Genomic DNA, 15,595 nt, shown 5'->3' with positions numbered 1-15,595 from the left:
ATGGACTGTCTTGGGCGGCCCGCCGTGGCACGTCCACAGAACAGTTGTGCAAGGCGGCTACGTGGTCCTCAGTCAACACATTCATCAGGTTCTATGCCTTTGATACTTCCGCCTCCCAGGATGCTTCCTTTGGACGCCGGGTTCTTGTGCCCACTATAGTGCATCCCTTCCCAAGAGGAACTGCTTTAGGACTTCCCCGTTGTTATTCCCTGTGGAATACCAGTGTACCCTGCTGCAGAAAACTAGATTTATGGTAGACTTACTATAGTTAAATCTCTTTTTTGTGAGGTACATGGATTCCACAGGGCGCCCACCCTGACGCAGCTACTGCATTGGACTGGTTAACAAAACTGAGCTCCAGTGCCTGGAGGCGGAGCTATAGAGGAGGCCGTGCAGTGTATCCTGGGAACAGTCAAAGCTTTAGCCTGTTGGTGCCTCGGATCATGATCCAACTCTACACCCGATGTTATTCCCTGTGGAATCCAGTGTACCTCGCAGAAAGAGATTTAACAATGGTAAGTCTACCATAAATCTCCTTATACCCTGTATGGTGAAACTCACTATTTGCATCCTTACACATACTGTAGATCCGTCTGACTCTGAATCAGCCACGTAGTGTTGTGCTTACAGAAAAGCCAGGAAAGGCTCAGAGTTTCTTGTATTTGTAACAGTCTCACAGAATGTAAGTGGTTGTTTCATAGATATGGTAACGGTCCTTCCATTTTATTTGCAAAAGTAACCCCCATAGGATTCTGTGGAGCCACTAAATGGTGAAACATACCAATCTATACATGACATTAGCCACTGTAGCCTATATGCTACGTTGCACTAAGTTTTTTTGGGTGGGGGATCAGAGGGATCCCTCCCCGGTAATCTCCATATGTGCATGCGTGCTTTGATGCACAGTAGTGTGGCCAGGGTCCATAACTAGAAGTGATTACTATCGAAGCCCGTGTCCCTGCATGTAGTTTTATGATACTCGGATGATACTTCATATCTTATCTGCGATATGCTTTTGTAAGAAACTATAAATATCGGCACCAATTGCTGAGTATTGGTGAAAATGCCTCACTGTCTTAATAATGTGCTATGGTGAAATGCCATAAAGTGATTGTGTGCCATTCCGTGAATTGTAGTCTCTTAGTTTACTAAAATAAAATTGCATAAAATCAGTACTTACGTAAGTATAAAAATCTATTTGTTCATGTAATACATATCATGAAGCTAAAGGCAGATACACACTAGGGGATGTGCTCGGTAAGTGACATCGCCTAGTGTTTCCCCTCCTGAGCCGCCCAACGGCGGGCATACACACTGGGGGTAATTCCAAGTTGATCGCAGCAGGATTTTTGTTAGCAATTGGGCAAAACCATGTGCACTGCAGGGGAGGCAGATATAACATGTGCAGAGAGAGTTAGATTTGGGTGGGGTGTGTTCAATCTGCAATCTAATTTGCAGTGTAAAAATAAAGCAGCCAGTATTTACCCTGCACAGAAATAAAATAACCCACCCAAATCTAACTCTCTCTGCACATGTTATATCTGCCTCCCCTGCAGTGCACATGGTTTTGCCCAATTGCTATCAAAAATCCTGCTGCAATCAACTTGGAATTACCCCCATTGTGCAATATTGCTAGTGATATCGCACAGTGACGTCATGCCGCGGGCGGTCGGAGCATGCAGTTTTGGATGATGAGCCCAAATTGAGCTGAATGTGCATCTGAGACCGAAGGTCGTTAACATCCCGCGGGGCCGCACATCGCTTATCGTCAGCTGCATATGTGATAGCCGGGTGGGCCCAGGTCCATCAGTGTTTTTAAAAGCATTGCACGCCAGGCCGTTTCATCACATAAGCAAGCAGTTTATTCACAGTTCAGTCAGAGTTATCACGACAATAACATTTAACACCTTGTTTTTTTCTCCAGCGTAATATTCATATGGGTTACATCAGGTTACATCTCCTTTTATTTGCTTCACTGGCAATAACAGCATAAACAATGATGTGACAGCATTACAGTACAGTACATACCAGCGCGGTCTCTGGGAATCAGTAGTGCGGCATCCGCAAACTGAGATTCATTTCAATGTGCTCTCCCCCATTCGCTAGGGGCTCTATCTAAACGGGATCTCTCATGGACACGTTACTGGGGGCCTTCCGCCAAACGTGGTTCCTACCACTCACCCAACTCATCCTCTCCCGCAGACTCACACCTCCCGTCCTGCTTCTTGGGTATCCCTGAAGGTGAGGATCCCCTTTATTTCTTCCACTGATTGTTCATGCTGTAGCTGCTCTCACACTGCAAATCTGGATATCTTTTGCTCTTCCTAGCAGCACCTACATGCTGTTCCATAATGCCAGGGACTGTGGAGTACCATGCTTGTTCCACAGTCCCCAGACTGTGTTTCTCCTGGACACTAGCCTGTGCCCTCCATCTCAGTCCTCCGCTCACACTGAATTGTCCTGTGCTTTGTTCCTTTTGCTAAAATCCCCCTGCACTTCCTGTCCTAAACCCCTACATGTGGCAGGGTCTGCCAGAACTGGTTTTGGGGCCATAAAACTCCCCCACTCACTGATAAGAATTAAATGGCTTTTGGAACTTTCCAATATCTGTTAATATTCCAGTATGCCACACATACACACTGGGCGATATAGTAAACGTTATCTCTCAGGTATATTACTTGCTGCATGCAGCAGTGCTTCCAGTGTGTAAAGTAATAGGTGTTTCTCTATGAGAAGGCGGCATACTGTAGCGCTTTAGAAGCTAAGCATGCCGACAAAGGAAGTGAGATGAGACCCAACCCAATATGACACTGCCACACCCATTTGTGCCTAGTTCCTATTTTACTAATGTTTGGATTTGTGTACAGTATTTTTTATGAAGTTGCTGTACCACCTGTTGCTTACATGATTATATGTTGTATATTATCAGGAATGGATATGACTCTTGATCAATACAACAATTCCGACAGACAGAATGAGCCATGGTTGGACTTTTGCTCTCATGAAACATTGTTACCAGGAAGTCCATGGCATAAGGTATGCACATTAAACTTGTATTGTGTTGTACAAAACATTATGCAAACTGAAAAAGCTGATTGTATCATTATACAGTATTTAACAGATTAATTTCCCTGCAAAGCCCTAAAAGAGGGTGTTGAGAATGGATTTGATTGGACAGAATGGAAAATCAAATCAGCTGTTGACAACTATAAATACATATTTAAGATACCCTTGAGGATATAACTGTGATATTTTACCTTGCACGTGATTGGTTAGTAAAGCTGTCCGAGAACAAGTCTCAAATCTGCAGCTAATGCGATAAAGGAAGCTTTCTAGTATTTCCTGAAGGAAATTTGACTTTGGTGCTGAACTGAAACCAGTACAAATTGACCTGCAGAGGCGGATTGGCCATAGGGTTTACAGGGAAGATTCCCGGTGGGTCGGCGCACCCGTTGGGCCTGTTTTGTTTGAAGACATGTGGTCCTTTTTATAGACATAATGAATAAGATGCAAAATAATTTGCATATATGAAAATTACTTTGCCACTTATCCTGTGATTGCAGATGATCTAGTGTATGCTCTGTCTGCCTGCTTGGCTATCATATAAGATTGAATGAATAGTGATTGGGATACGGTTGGTGTAATAAACAAGAAAATATATCTTTCTAAAGAATGATATAGTTTCCTAAATTGTGAAGGTGTATCATATAATGTGTTCATAATATTTAATTTTATTTAATTTTAACTTCCCCCTTGATGCTGGACATGCCCACTATCTGGAAAGTCTTGGGGGAGGGTGCTGCTGCTATGGCCCATGGCTTACACCTCTGGTGCTGCCCATGTGGGGCCACTAGTACAAATTTTTCCAGGGCCGCTTTTTGTTCCCAATCCGCCCCTGTTGACCTGTATTATGTAGGGAGAATGTTTCCTAAATATATTAGTGTCCCAAGAGCTCATATTCTTATTAAGAAATTTATCTGTGTAAAATGAAGTGTAGTCCAAAAGGCATCTTTACGTGTTTAGAAGGCAGAGCATTTATTTGTTGCTTCCATTTCTTAAAATACAATCTTTATATAAGATTGTTTTGATATTCCTTTAGTGAACAATAAAAACTTTAAAAGTATGTAGTTACTTTACAGTGACAGAAAAAGTCTCACAAGGCTCTGCTGCATATCCCTCTGAGCCACATTGTTACTTAAAATTGTAATACATGTGGAAGGTATTAGAGATACAGTTCCAAAGAATATAAAATTGTGATCCCTAAGTGGATATAAAGAGCCACAAATGAAGTTTAGCAGTACAGTGTTTACAGAAAAAGAAGTAACGTCAATTAGGCTCTATGACAGAGGTTAGATCATAGGCAATGATATATGCAAAAATAGAACAGCTGAATCTACAACTCTGTATCAGGAGGAAAAGATGCAGAAATCATTTTTGGTCACTAGGTGGCAATGGTAGAACATAAAGTGGAGGAGGATTGTAAAATATAGGACAAATATGTGAATCCGAGAATGTAAACTATACCTGATAAAGGACCCTATTCAGTAAGGATTGCAAATTCTGCTTTTTAGCAGAAGTTGCAATCCTTTTGTTGGCATGCTGGGGGCCGCCCATCGCAGGGCATGCTATCCGCTGCCTGCCCCCTGCAACCAGTTTCCACCGCAATTTCAGCATGAACGCAGAAAGTAAAGAAGCCTCCTGCCAGCGCAGCCTGGCTGCGATGACAGGAAGGACACTGCCATCTTTTTGATCGGAGCGGCTGCGTGTGACGTCACGCAGACCCCCCCCGATCACGCCCATTCCACACCCTTGTTTGACTGCCACCGCCCCCAGAAACTGATCGATCGTTGGTGCCCCCCTCCCACACCGATTGACAGGCAGAGGCGTTCGCATTTACTGCGCATACGCCCGCATCATCTTAGTCATTTTTGCGGTTTGGATCACCAATTGCGATCCAGCCTGAATAGATTCCAAAGTTTACTCTGTTGTAGCAGTTGGGCATGCATATTTGGGCAGATGTGCTAAGAGTTTATAATAATTGTTATGTTTACAATTAAGGTGTGTAGTCCAGCCCCCCACCCTTCCCCTTAATTCTGTAACGGTTTGTGTAAATATACTGTGTATGTGTGTGTGTATCAGGGCCGGTTCTAAGAGTTGTTGCGCCCCGGGCAAAATATGGGGGCGTGGCTTCAATTGGGGGCGTGGTCACGACGCTGCAAGAAAATAAATAAATAAATAAAAAGAATACTTACCATCCCCGTTCCTGATCCAGACCCCCTCCGCCGGCGGCACCGCTCTTCTCCCCTCTCTCTTCTCTTCGATCTATGGGAGAGACGTTATTACGTCTCTCCTATAGAACAGCATAGACACTAGAGGTCAATTATGACCCCTAGTGTCTGTGCCACTATGCTGTGCGGTGCGCGATGACGTCATCGCGCATCGCACAGCAAAGGTCCTCTACACGAAGGGAAACTAGACCGTAGCGTCTAGTTTCCCTTCATGGAAAGGACCTTTGCTGTGCGGTGCGCGATGACGTCATCGTGCACCGCACAACTAAGGTCCTCTCAATGAAGGGACACTAGACGCTACGCGTCTGGTTCCCTTCAAAGCGGGGGGGCACAGCAGGGCACTGCGGGGGGCACAGTGGCGGATCTTGCCCTGGTGCGGCACCCTCCAGATGGCGCCGGCGCCCTCCGGAAGGCGGCGCCCCGGGCAAAAGTACCGCTTGCCCGTGGCAAGAACCGCCACTGGTGTGTGTGTATATATATATATATATATATATATATATATATATATATATATATATATATATATATATATATAAAACACAATATACCCAACTGCGCTAGAGCGAATGGACAGCAACACCTCTAGAAGAGCCCCCCGCTAGCAAGGGACTTGAAGAAGGGATGTGAAAAACAATTCTGAGGGCACTAATGGTGTTTGATAACAACCAAATGATGATAATGTGTAAGACAGCTGTATAGTACCAGTAATCTAAAAGTCTTTGTAAAACACAAACTCCTTTAAATAAATAACATTTATTTTACAGAACCACACATAAGAGCAGTTAAGCTCAGATTAACAGCAGATTTTACGTTGATGTATTGATTGATCCAACATGAACAGGACAAATAGCTTTTGTCAGATATTCATTCAGATGGTGGTAAATGAAAAACAAAATGACACAGGCTCATGCGGTCTGGGCTGCATTCCCCTTTTTGCAAAATGAGGAGCAAATTTTCAGTCCGATATATTCCTAGGTTTGTTCTGATCAAAACAATCATTGACTATTGTGTACACTAGACTTTATATGGACAGATAATTTAACAGTGGGACAGTATTAACAACTATATATATATATATATATACAATCGTTGGTTGGACCGGCACTTTATATCCACTTAGGGATCACAATTTTATATTCTTTGGAACTGTATCTCTAATACCTTCCACATGTATTACAATTTTAAGTAACAATGTGGCTCAGAGGGATATGCAGCAGAGCCTTGTGAGACTTTTTCTGTCACTGTAAAGTAACTACATACTTTTAAAGTTTTTATTGTTCACTAAAGGAATATCAAAACAATCTTATATAAAGATTGTATTTTAAGAAATGGAAGCAACAAATAAATGCTCTGCCTTCTAAACACGTAAAGATGCCTTTTGGACTACACTTCATTTTACACAGATACATTTCTTAATAAGAATATGAGCTCTTGGGACACTAATATATTTAGGAAACATTCTCCCTACATAATACAGGTCAACAGGGGCGGATTGGGAACAAAAAGCGGCCCTGGAAAAATTTGTACTAGTGGCCCCACATGGGCAGCACCAGAGGTGTAAGCCATGGGCCATGGCAGCAGCACCCTCCCCCAAGACTTTCCAGATAGTGGGCATGTCCAGCATCAAGGGGGAAGTTAAAAAGAAATAAAATTAAATATTATGAGCACATTATATGATACACCTTCACAATTTAGGAAACTATATCATTCTTTAGAAAGATATATTTTCTTGCTTATTACACCAACCGTATCCCAATCACTATTCATTCAATCTTATATGATAGCCAAGCAGGCAGACAGAGCATACACTAGATCATCTGCAATCACAGGCTAAGTGGCAAAGTCATTTTCATATATGCAAATTATTTAGCATCTTATTCATTATGTCTATAAAAAGGACCACATGTCCTCAAACAAAACAGGCCCAACGGGTGCGCCGACCCACCGGGAATCTTCCCTGTAAACCCTATGGCCAATCCGCCTCTGCAGGTCAATTTGTACTGGTTTCAGTTCAGCACCAAAGTCAAATTTCCTTCAGGAAATACTAGAAAGCTTCCTTTATCGCATCAGCTGCAGATTTGAGACTCGTTCTCGGACAGCTTTACTAACCAATCACAACCCAACCCACATTGACAAAGAGGCGTGTGAGCCCCGAAACGTTGTGAATCGTTTTGATGTGAAATACACTTTTGTCTTGTTTCAAATCCCTCTGAGTGCCGCTGCTGTTTGAAAAAGGAGTATATACCATTTATTCCAGAGGGCACCGGGGTCCAGTTGTTGTATGAGGGGAGGAGTTCCGGTCCAACCAACGATTATATATATATATAGTTATTAATACTGTCCCACTGTTAAATTATATGTCCATATAAAGTCTAGTGTACATAATAGTCAATGATTGTTTTGATCAGAACAAACCTAGGAATATATCTGACTGAAAATTGGCTCCTCATTTTGGAAAATGTGCATGCAGCTCAGACCGCATGAGCCATAAATTATCATCAGCCTGGGGTGAACTCGCCCCTATTTGCCCACTCTCCTGGAAGTTGCTGATGGCTCCGGAATTTGGGTAAGTCTCCTAGCTCTTGGTAATGTGGGCAAGTACCCCGGATCCCACCAACTGACCGTGAAGTAGGCTGGATGTGATTTGCGTCATCACAGCCCTGTCACCAGCATTGAAAAGACATTAATGCTGGCAAACCATCACAGGGGGTGGGGGCTTGCGATGATGCATATTTGCATTGCTCCACCCCATCCCACCCAAAGCCGGGAATACCGGTAAATCATCAAGGAGGTGGAGCCACAGTGACAAGAAAACACCTTACCCAACCATTCCATTTCAAATGCTACTCAGTCTCTATAAGGACCCTGGAAGCAAAAAACTGATGGGTTTGTTACATCTATGGCTAATTACTTGTATGATCATCTGGAACTTTGGGATGATATTGGTCCTAATTCAGACTTGTATGCTAACCCAAAGATTGGCGTACAAGTAGTAGCGTAAGTTCATACCAGGTGCCCGGAGGCAAAATAGGTGATGCCCCCCCATTGGCTCCGGCTTGCATATGTGCTGACATCCCAGCGACTTGCCAGTGGTACATCTGGGAGAATAAATATTCCTTATTGCAACTGTTTGTGTGATAAGGAATCTTTATTTTTGATGGGTAGATGCAAATGATAGGAAATAGAGCCCTGGGTGGAGGAAGGGGGTATTCAAACCTAGGAGTGAAAACTGACAGTCAGGAGCGGATTAGTTGGTACATTATTTCTCATAATGTTATCTGTCTCCAGGCTTTGAAACCCCCTCCCCCCCCTGAAGTTTTAGTATAATCATTAGTGCATTTCCTTAAAAAACCTGATTTCCTTTCTTTCCTCATATAAGACACACCAGCAGACCTGTAGATCACTACAGTACACGCTTTGATCTTTTATCACACACATTCTAAGACTTTTCAGCAGAAGGGGGCTGCAAAGGGGGTTTGTGAACTTGGACAGCAGTCAGCAGTGACTGTATCAAATTACTATGAGTGGAGAGAGATCTGTCCTAGCTCAGCAGCCCACTCAGATTTTCTTTCTTGGTGCCCCACTGACAGCTGCAGCCTGGCGGTTAGTGCCTCCAATGCCTCAGGGAGTTATGCAGCTGCGTACAAGTTACCTAAGCCCCAGGCTGATTGACAAGCTGAGCGAGTTTGGGGCGGGGAGGGAGCGGCGAATATGTCCGTTCCTCAAAACAGAGGCATGTCGCCTCCTTTTGTAGGCATGTCGAGGTCAGTGTCTGCGTCTGGCGATGCAGATTTGCTGACCTCAGCTGCGGACCCGACATGGAAATCTGAGTAACCTGAAGGTCACTTAGATGATCGATGATCATGCAGTGTGATCCCATGGTTCATCAGGAGACTCACCAGCGTATCACTGAAGCAGTCAAGAAGGGTCTATTTATACCAGACACCTCCTGCTGCATTTGCATATAAGCTGTATGGTATTGCACAGCTGCATCTTTGTGGCTGTGCAATAGTGTACAACTCTGAATCAGGCCCATTGTCCTTTTCTGGGAGGCGTCAAAGGCAGTCATGTGGGGCTCATGTTATGTAGTATGTCTCTAAGCTTAAAAAGGACTCAACTAAGTAATATAGGGCACTACAAGGCTCTGTGGCGGTATCAAGCTGATCAATCTAGTGCTAATCTTGACATTTATCTTCAGAGTATGAAACTCCTTGAATATTTTCTAACTGCTCAGGCAAGGATTACACTAAATAAAACTTAACAAATGTATTCTAAATGGGGCAAATAGTCCGGGAAGTTACGCGCACTTATGTCTAAACCCTGTAAGAAACAGCTATCAATGATCCCTTAATTGATAGAACTTAGGGCGAAATGGTGAAGATACTGCAGCACTGGATGCCGGCAATCACAATGCCGACGCCGGGATCCTGCACAGCAGTACAATTACGGTTTTCCTCCCTCTATGGGTGTCCACGACACCCATAGAGTGAGAAAACAACCTGTGATGAGCGCAGAGTGGCGAGCCCGCAAGGGGCTTACTAGCACTCGCCCCGTTGCAGGCAACCAGGTGGCTGGGATGCGGCTGTCGGTAAACTGACGGCCGGCATCCCGGCCATCGGTATTACATACTGATTTCAACTTATGTTACTTCTAAGTATATATTGTTCCATTTTCACAATTATTACACTACTCCAGACTTGATTATGCACCCGAAACAGCCGAGAGGCTCCCGAAGATCATTTGACCCTCCCGACCCCCCAAAAAGATAGGCAAATGTCCCAGATCTGGCCCACACTCACCTTTTAGTGAAAGTGGGCGGCCGATGATGCAATTTGCACTGAATCGCCTCATCATAGCTCCGCCCCCCACTCTACAGTGCCTGTTTCCTCGGCACTGTAGAGTGGGGGCGGAGCCATGATGGCTCATTCTCAAGGCCACGCCCCTGGCACGGCCATCTTCAAGCCAATCAGGCCCCCATCAGGCCCAGCACCCGCCAGCTACACCCCCTTTACAACGACCGGGCTGCCCCCTCCAAGAAGAGTGATCAGCCAGGTCAGCAAGTATGCACTACTCTGTATCAACCTTTCCCGGTGGAAAGGAGCTTCAGGAATAACTGGTTTCTGCTGCTCAGTTCCCACATTGACACAAGAATAACAGAATATTTTATGAAGTGGCATCTCGGAGAAGGAATTGCATAAAGTCATAACTAACTTGCTTCCTCATAAATCCCCGGGTCCTGATGGGTTTTCAGGTATTTATTATAAATTATTAAAATCTGATTTGACTCCTAAATTATTGGAATTGTATAATGAGATTTTGCTGGATTCCCAATTTGTTCCGTGTTTTACAGAAGTTTTCACGACATTCATACCTTAAGCGGGCAAAAATCCACTCTGTTAGAAGACTCGTATAGTCCAATCTCTTTCTTGAATACAGATTTAAAAATGTTATCCAAAATAATTACCAGTAGGTTCTGCCAGACTTGTTAACTTCACACCAGACTGCTTTTGTGCGTGGAAGGCATTCAGTCAGGGTGATACATTTAGCCATACGTGCGGTGATAACAGGAACTAGTCATGACATCCTATGTTGCTTTGCCTGGACACACATAAGGATTCGACATGGTGGCTTGGCCGCATTTATTCGCTATTTTGTAGAGGAGGGGATCTGATCCTTCGTTTATTAGGTTGATTCAATATTTTCATTCCCAACCTTTAACAGCTCTGTTATTGAATGAGGTAAAAGGAGAGCCGATACAAATGCATAGAGACACTCACCAGGGGTGTCCTCATTCCTCTCTTTTATTTAATCTATGTATTGGACCTTTGTTTCGTATCGTCCAATCGTGGCCTGACTTTAAAGGCATAATAATAGGGGAGGCGGATGTAAAACTATCCGCTTTCGCGTATGATGTCTTACTATATATTGCAAATCCTGAAAAGGCATTGGGGCACATTTTTAATAAACTGCTGGTGTTTGGAGAGGTTTAGAGGGATGCAGTGTCTAAATATATGGGGTTGTATCCACTGGGGCATGTTCCTCAATGGGGTTGTCAATTTCCTGTACAGAGTCCTGTACGGCTGGAGTCGCAACCTTGAGCTACATTCTATATACCTGGCCTGCTGTGATCTACCAGAGTCCTTTACAGCTTGAGCCGCAAACTTCAGCTACATTCTGTATACCTAGCCTGCTGTCTTCTGACAGAGTCCTGTACGACTGGAGCCGAAACCTTCAGTTATAGTCTGTATACCTTGGCCTGCTATCATCTGCCAGAGTCCTATATAGCTTGAGACGCAACCTTCAGTTACATCCTGCGTTCCTAGCCTGCTGTGATCTGCTGGAACCCTGTACGACTGGAGCCGCAACCATCAGCTGTATCTTACATTTCTAACCTATTACCACCTGTTAGAATCCTGAATGGCTGGAGCTTCCCAGCCATAATTTGTATTGCTCACCATCTGCTAGAGTCTTGCCAGTGTACTGTAACATTACCATCTACCCAGTGCCTGCATACCGGCTACACAGTGCCTCCTCTGCCCGGGCAGAGATTCCAACCCAGCTCAGACCTCATCCTCCATGCTTCCATGTGTCTTCATCCTCCGTAATAGTCCAGTCCTTTATTCAGCGGTCTTTAGACTGTTGTGTGAGCCCCTACTGCTGGAGGTTTAAGTTCAGGGGCACTCTAAGTACCTGTGTGCGTATCGAGGATTGGTCCTGGCATTCATGTAGATGTTGCTTTGACACATACCACTTACCTAATCATTATTGCAGACCAAGTACACCCTTTATGGCAACAGTATTCCTTGAGGCCAGTGGCCTCTTCCAGTAGGAAAATGCGCCCTGCTATGTTGCAAAAAAATGTTCAGTAATTCGTTTGAGGTCTTTTTATAAATTATTATTTGGAATATATCTACAAATGTATGTATGGGGAACCATTTTGCTTACAAAGGCAGCCCCATAGGTTTAAATGGGGGCTGCTTTTTAGCTGAATTTACCAAACTTAGCCCTGGTAGCTAATGCCATGTGGAGATGGCTCTAGCTCATTGTAGCTTATGGACTACACATTGTTAAAAGTAACCGAGAGAGATACCCGTAGGATTCCTCCCCGGCACTTACCATTCAAGCATGCATTGTCAGCAGAGAGCGCAGTGCAGTAGTGCACATGGTGCCCAAAGATGTAGTGAAGGGCTCTCTAAAGCAATCCATTCACTTCTTATGCGCCACAGGGATAGGCTCTGTTCCTCGCAACTCTTAGGATGTAAAGGATCTGCTGCTAACCTTTTGCTGTCAGGCATGGACATACCTATAGTGGCTGCAAGGGGTGCCATTGGTGAATGTACCATCTGTGACCCTACTGATGGAGCAACATGGGTGACACAATGAGATGTAATACAAGAACCAGGCATTGTAGAAACCTTACAATAGTCATAACTGTCCTCTGCATTTGTACCAACTGAGTTTCCATCCTCTTCTGGTTGTGGGATACAAAGCTAGGACTTATGTGTCCCATGAGCAGCAGCAGCAGCTGCACTCACCAAGGACGCAGCAGCCATCACAAACAATTACTGTTGTTATATAAATGTGGCAGGTAGGGGCTCCTAGGGTTACCACCTCATCCCTTTAATTCTGGACACATGAATTACACAGGTTCTGTGGCTGATTAAAACCAGGTGAAATGGAGTCTTGAAGCCAGCCAGCCACAGAACCTGGGCTAGATGCATCATCGCTTGGAAAGTGATAAAATGGAGAGAGAAAAAGCATGAGCCAATCACCTCCTAACTGTCATTTTTTTAAACACAGCCTGTGACATGTCAGTTAGGAGCTGATTGGCTGGTACTTTTTCTCTCTCCATTTTATCACTCTTCAAGCGATGACGCATCTAGCCCCCTGTGTAATTAATATGTGTCCAGAAATAAAGGGATGAGGTGGTAACCCTACAGAGCTGATCTAAGCTGCAGCCATCTCTAGCTGCTGCCTGTATGCATTGTGATGTCACAATCTAGGTCACAGCACTATATAAAGGATTCCTGCTTCATTTAAGCGACTTTGGAAGATGACTACTGATAAAGATTTTGGATTACATCTTCTAATAAGGCGCTGAACAACATCTTCTGATAAGGACTTTGATTTATATCTTCTGAAAAAGAATTTGATTAACATCTTCAGGTAAGGCCCAAATAACAACTTCAGCTAACACTTACCACTTCAGACACCTCCCTCTGATTTATAGTTTTTAATATAGAAACAATGGATAAAGCAAACTTTATCTGATGTGCTGCTGCATGACTTAGAAATGGAACCAAAATCATGGGCGTAACTATAGTGGGTACAAGGGGTGCCATTGCTATGCGACCCAGAGGCTTAGGGGGACCTGGACTTATGTTATTAAATTGCATACCCATTTCCCAGATTTTCCTGCTAAGTAATTGGGTCTGAGCCATTGCCCAGCCTGAATTGTGTGACATTACATTTTTAGTGAGAGAAGTGTGTAGTGGATGTTAGAATGGTAGGATGGCACTGTAATGTGGCTCAGTCTGAACTGGAGAGCACTGTAATGTGGCATAATCTGATATGCTCAGTGTAATGTGGAGGGCACTATAATGTTACATGATAAGGACTTGGGCACTTTAATGTGGCACAACATGAAATAGAGGCATTCTAGTGTAGCATAATATGAACAGGGGCACTGTAATGTGGCATAATTTGACCTGGAGAGCACTGTTATGGGGCACAGTATGAACAGAGGGCACTGTAATGTGGCATAATATGAACTAGGTACACTTTATGTCATAATGTGAATTGGGGATTCTGTATGGCATAATGTGTACTGGCAGCCGTACAGTGTTACATCATGTAAACTAGTTAACTACAATAATAATAATAATTGATGCAAAAAAACTAGTCATAGGCACGTGCTACAAACAGCCGGATATTAGCATACATGAGGAAGAACAACTATTGCAGAAAATCAAAACAGCTGTGGGATTGGGGGACATCCTTGTCATTGGGGATTTTAATTACCCGCATATAAACTGGAGTAACGATTCATGTGCTAAAGCGAGGGGCAGCAGGTTCTTAAATATGTTTAGGGATCACTACTTGTCTCAATTAGTCGAGGACCCAACTAGGGGTAAAACTACCCTGGAGCTAGTAATTACTAATAATGTGGACATTATATCAAACACTAAAGTTGGGGAGACTTTGGGTAACAGTGATCACTATATGATCACATTCAACATCAGTTTCAGGAAACATAGCTACAGGGGTTCCGCCAAAACTTTTAACTTTAGGAAGGCTAATTTCAGTATGCTTAGATGTGCACTTAACGGCATAGAGTGGGAGGTTCTGTTTAATAACCAGAACACTTCGGAAATGTGGGATGTTTTAAAAGGGTTGCTGGATAGCAATATTCATAACTTTATTCCCATGGGCAGTAAACGCAGCAGTATTAAACTCAAACCAATGTGGCTTAACAAGAAGGTTAAGGCAGAAATGGATAAAAAAAAGCGGGCTTTCAAAGCATTTAAATCTAATGGAAAGGAGGAGTCTTTCAAGTATTACAAGGAGTGTAAAAAGAAACGCAAAAAAGCAATAAGAGCAGCTAAAATGGAAAATGAAAAGCAAATTGCTATAGAGAGTAAAACCAATCCTAAAAAGTTTTTTTAAATACATAAATGGTAAAAGGTTAAAAAAGGAGAATATAGGTCCATTAAAAAATGAATTAGGAGAATTGATAAATGATGACTGTTACAATTCACCTGCCTCTAATGTTTGGCAGGTGAATTACAAGGAGAGGATAACTACTGGAGGTGCAGGCAGATGCACAGTGACATAGAAATGGTTAACCAGACTTGACTGGGGAATACTGTAATAACTTGAGCACATTGTTAGCAGAATTAAAGTTTCTCTGACGTCCTAAGTGGATGCTGGGACTCCGTAAGGACCATGGGGAATAGCGGCTCCGCAGGAGACTGGGCACAACTAAAGAAAGCTTTAGGACTACCTGGTGTGCACTGGCTCCTCCCACTATGACCCTCCTCCAGACCTCAGTTAGAATCTTGTGCCCGACTGAGCTGGATGCACACTAGGGTCTCTCCTGAGCTCCTAGAAAGAAAGTATATTTTAGGTTTTTTATTTTACAGTGAGATCTGCTGGCAACAGACTCACTGCAGCGAGGGACTAAGGGGAGAAGAAGCGAACCTACCTAACTGGTGGTAGTTTGGGCTTCTTAGGCTACTGGACACCATTAGCTCCAGAGGGATCGACCGCAGGACCCGACCTTGGTGTTCGTTCCCGGAGCCGCGCCG

General features: G+C 43.7%; 1 protein-coding gene across 3 annotated transcripts in view; it reads left to right on the top strand.

The window, feature by feature from the left end:
• The window catches only part of LOC135031779 (uncharacterized), a 935,328-nt gene that overhangs the window by 19,112 nt on the left and 900,621 nt on the right, over positions 1-15,595 (top strand). For all 3 annotated transcript variants that reach the window (XM_063954034.1, XM_063954035.1, XM_063954033.1), the window contains exon 2: positions 2,930-3,036. In XM_063954034.1, the coding sequence (XP_063810104.1) occupies positions 2,932-3,036 (105 nt within the window). In that variant the 5' untranslated portion in view covers positions 2,930-2,931. The remainder of the gene's footprint in view (positions 1-2,929; positions 3,037-15,595) is intronic.

The sequence above is a fragment of the Pseudophryne corroboree genome, chromosome 2 (genome assembly GCF_028390025.1).
Source record: "Pseudophryne corroboree isolate aPseCor3 chromosome 2, aPseCor3.hap2, whole genome shotgun sequence".
Classification (NCBI taxonomy): domain Eukaryota; kingdom Metazoa; phylum Chordata; class Amphibia; order Anura; family Myobatrachidae; genus Pseudophryne; species Pseudophryne corroboree.
Note: the sequence above shows the minus strand (reverse complement) of the source record. Positions and strands in the feature narration are given on the sequence as shown.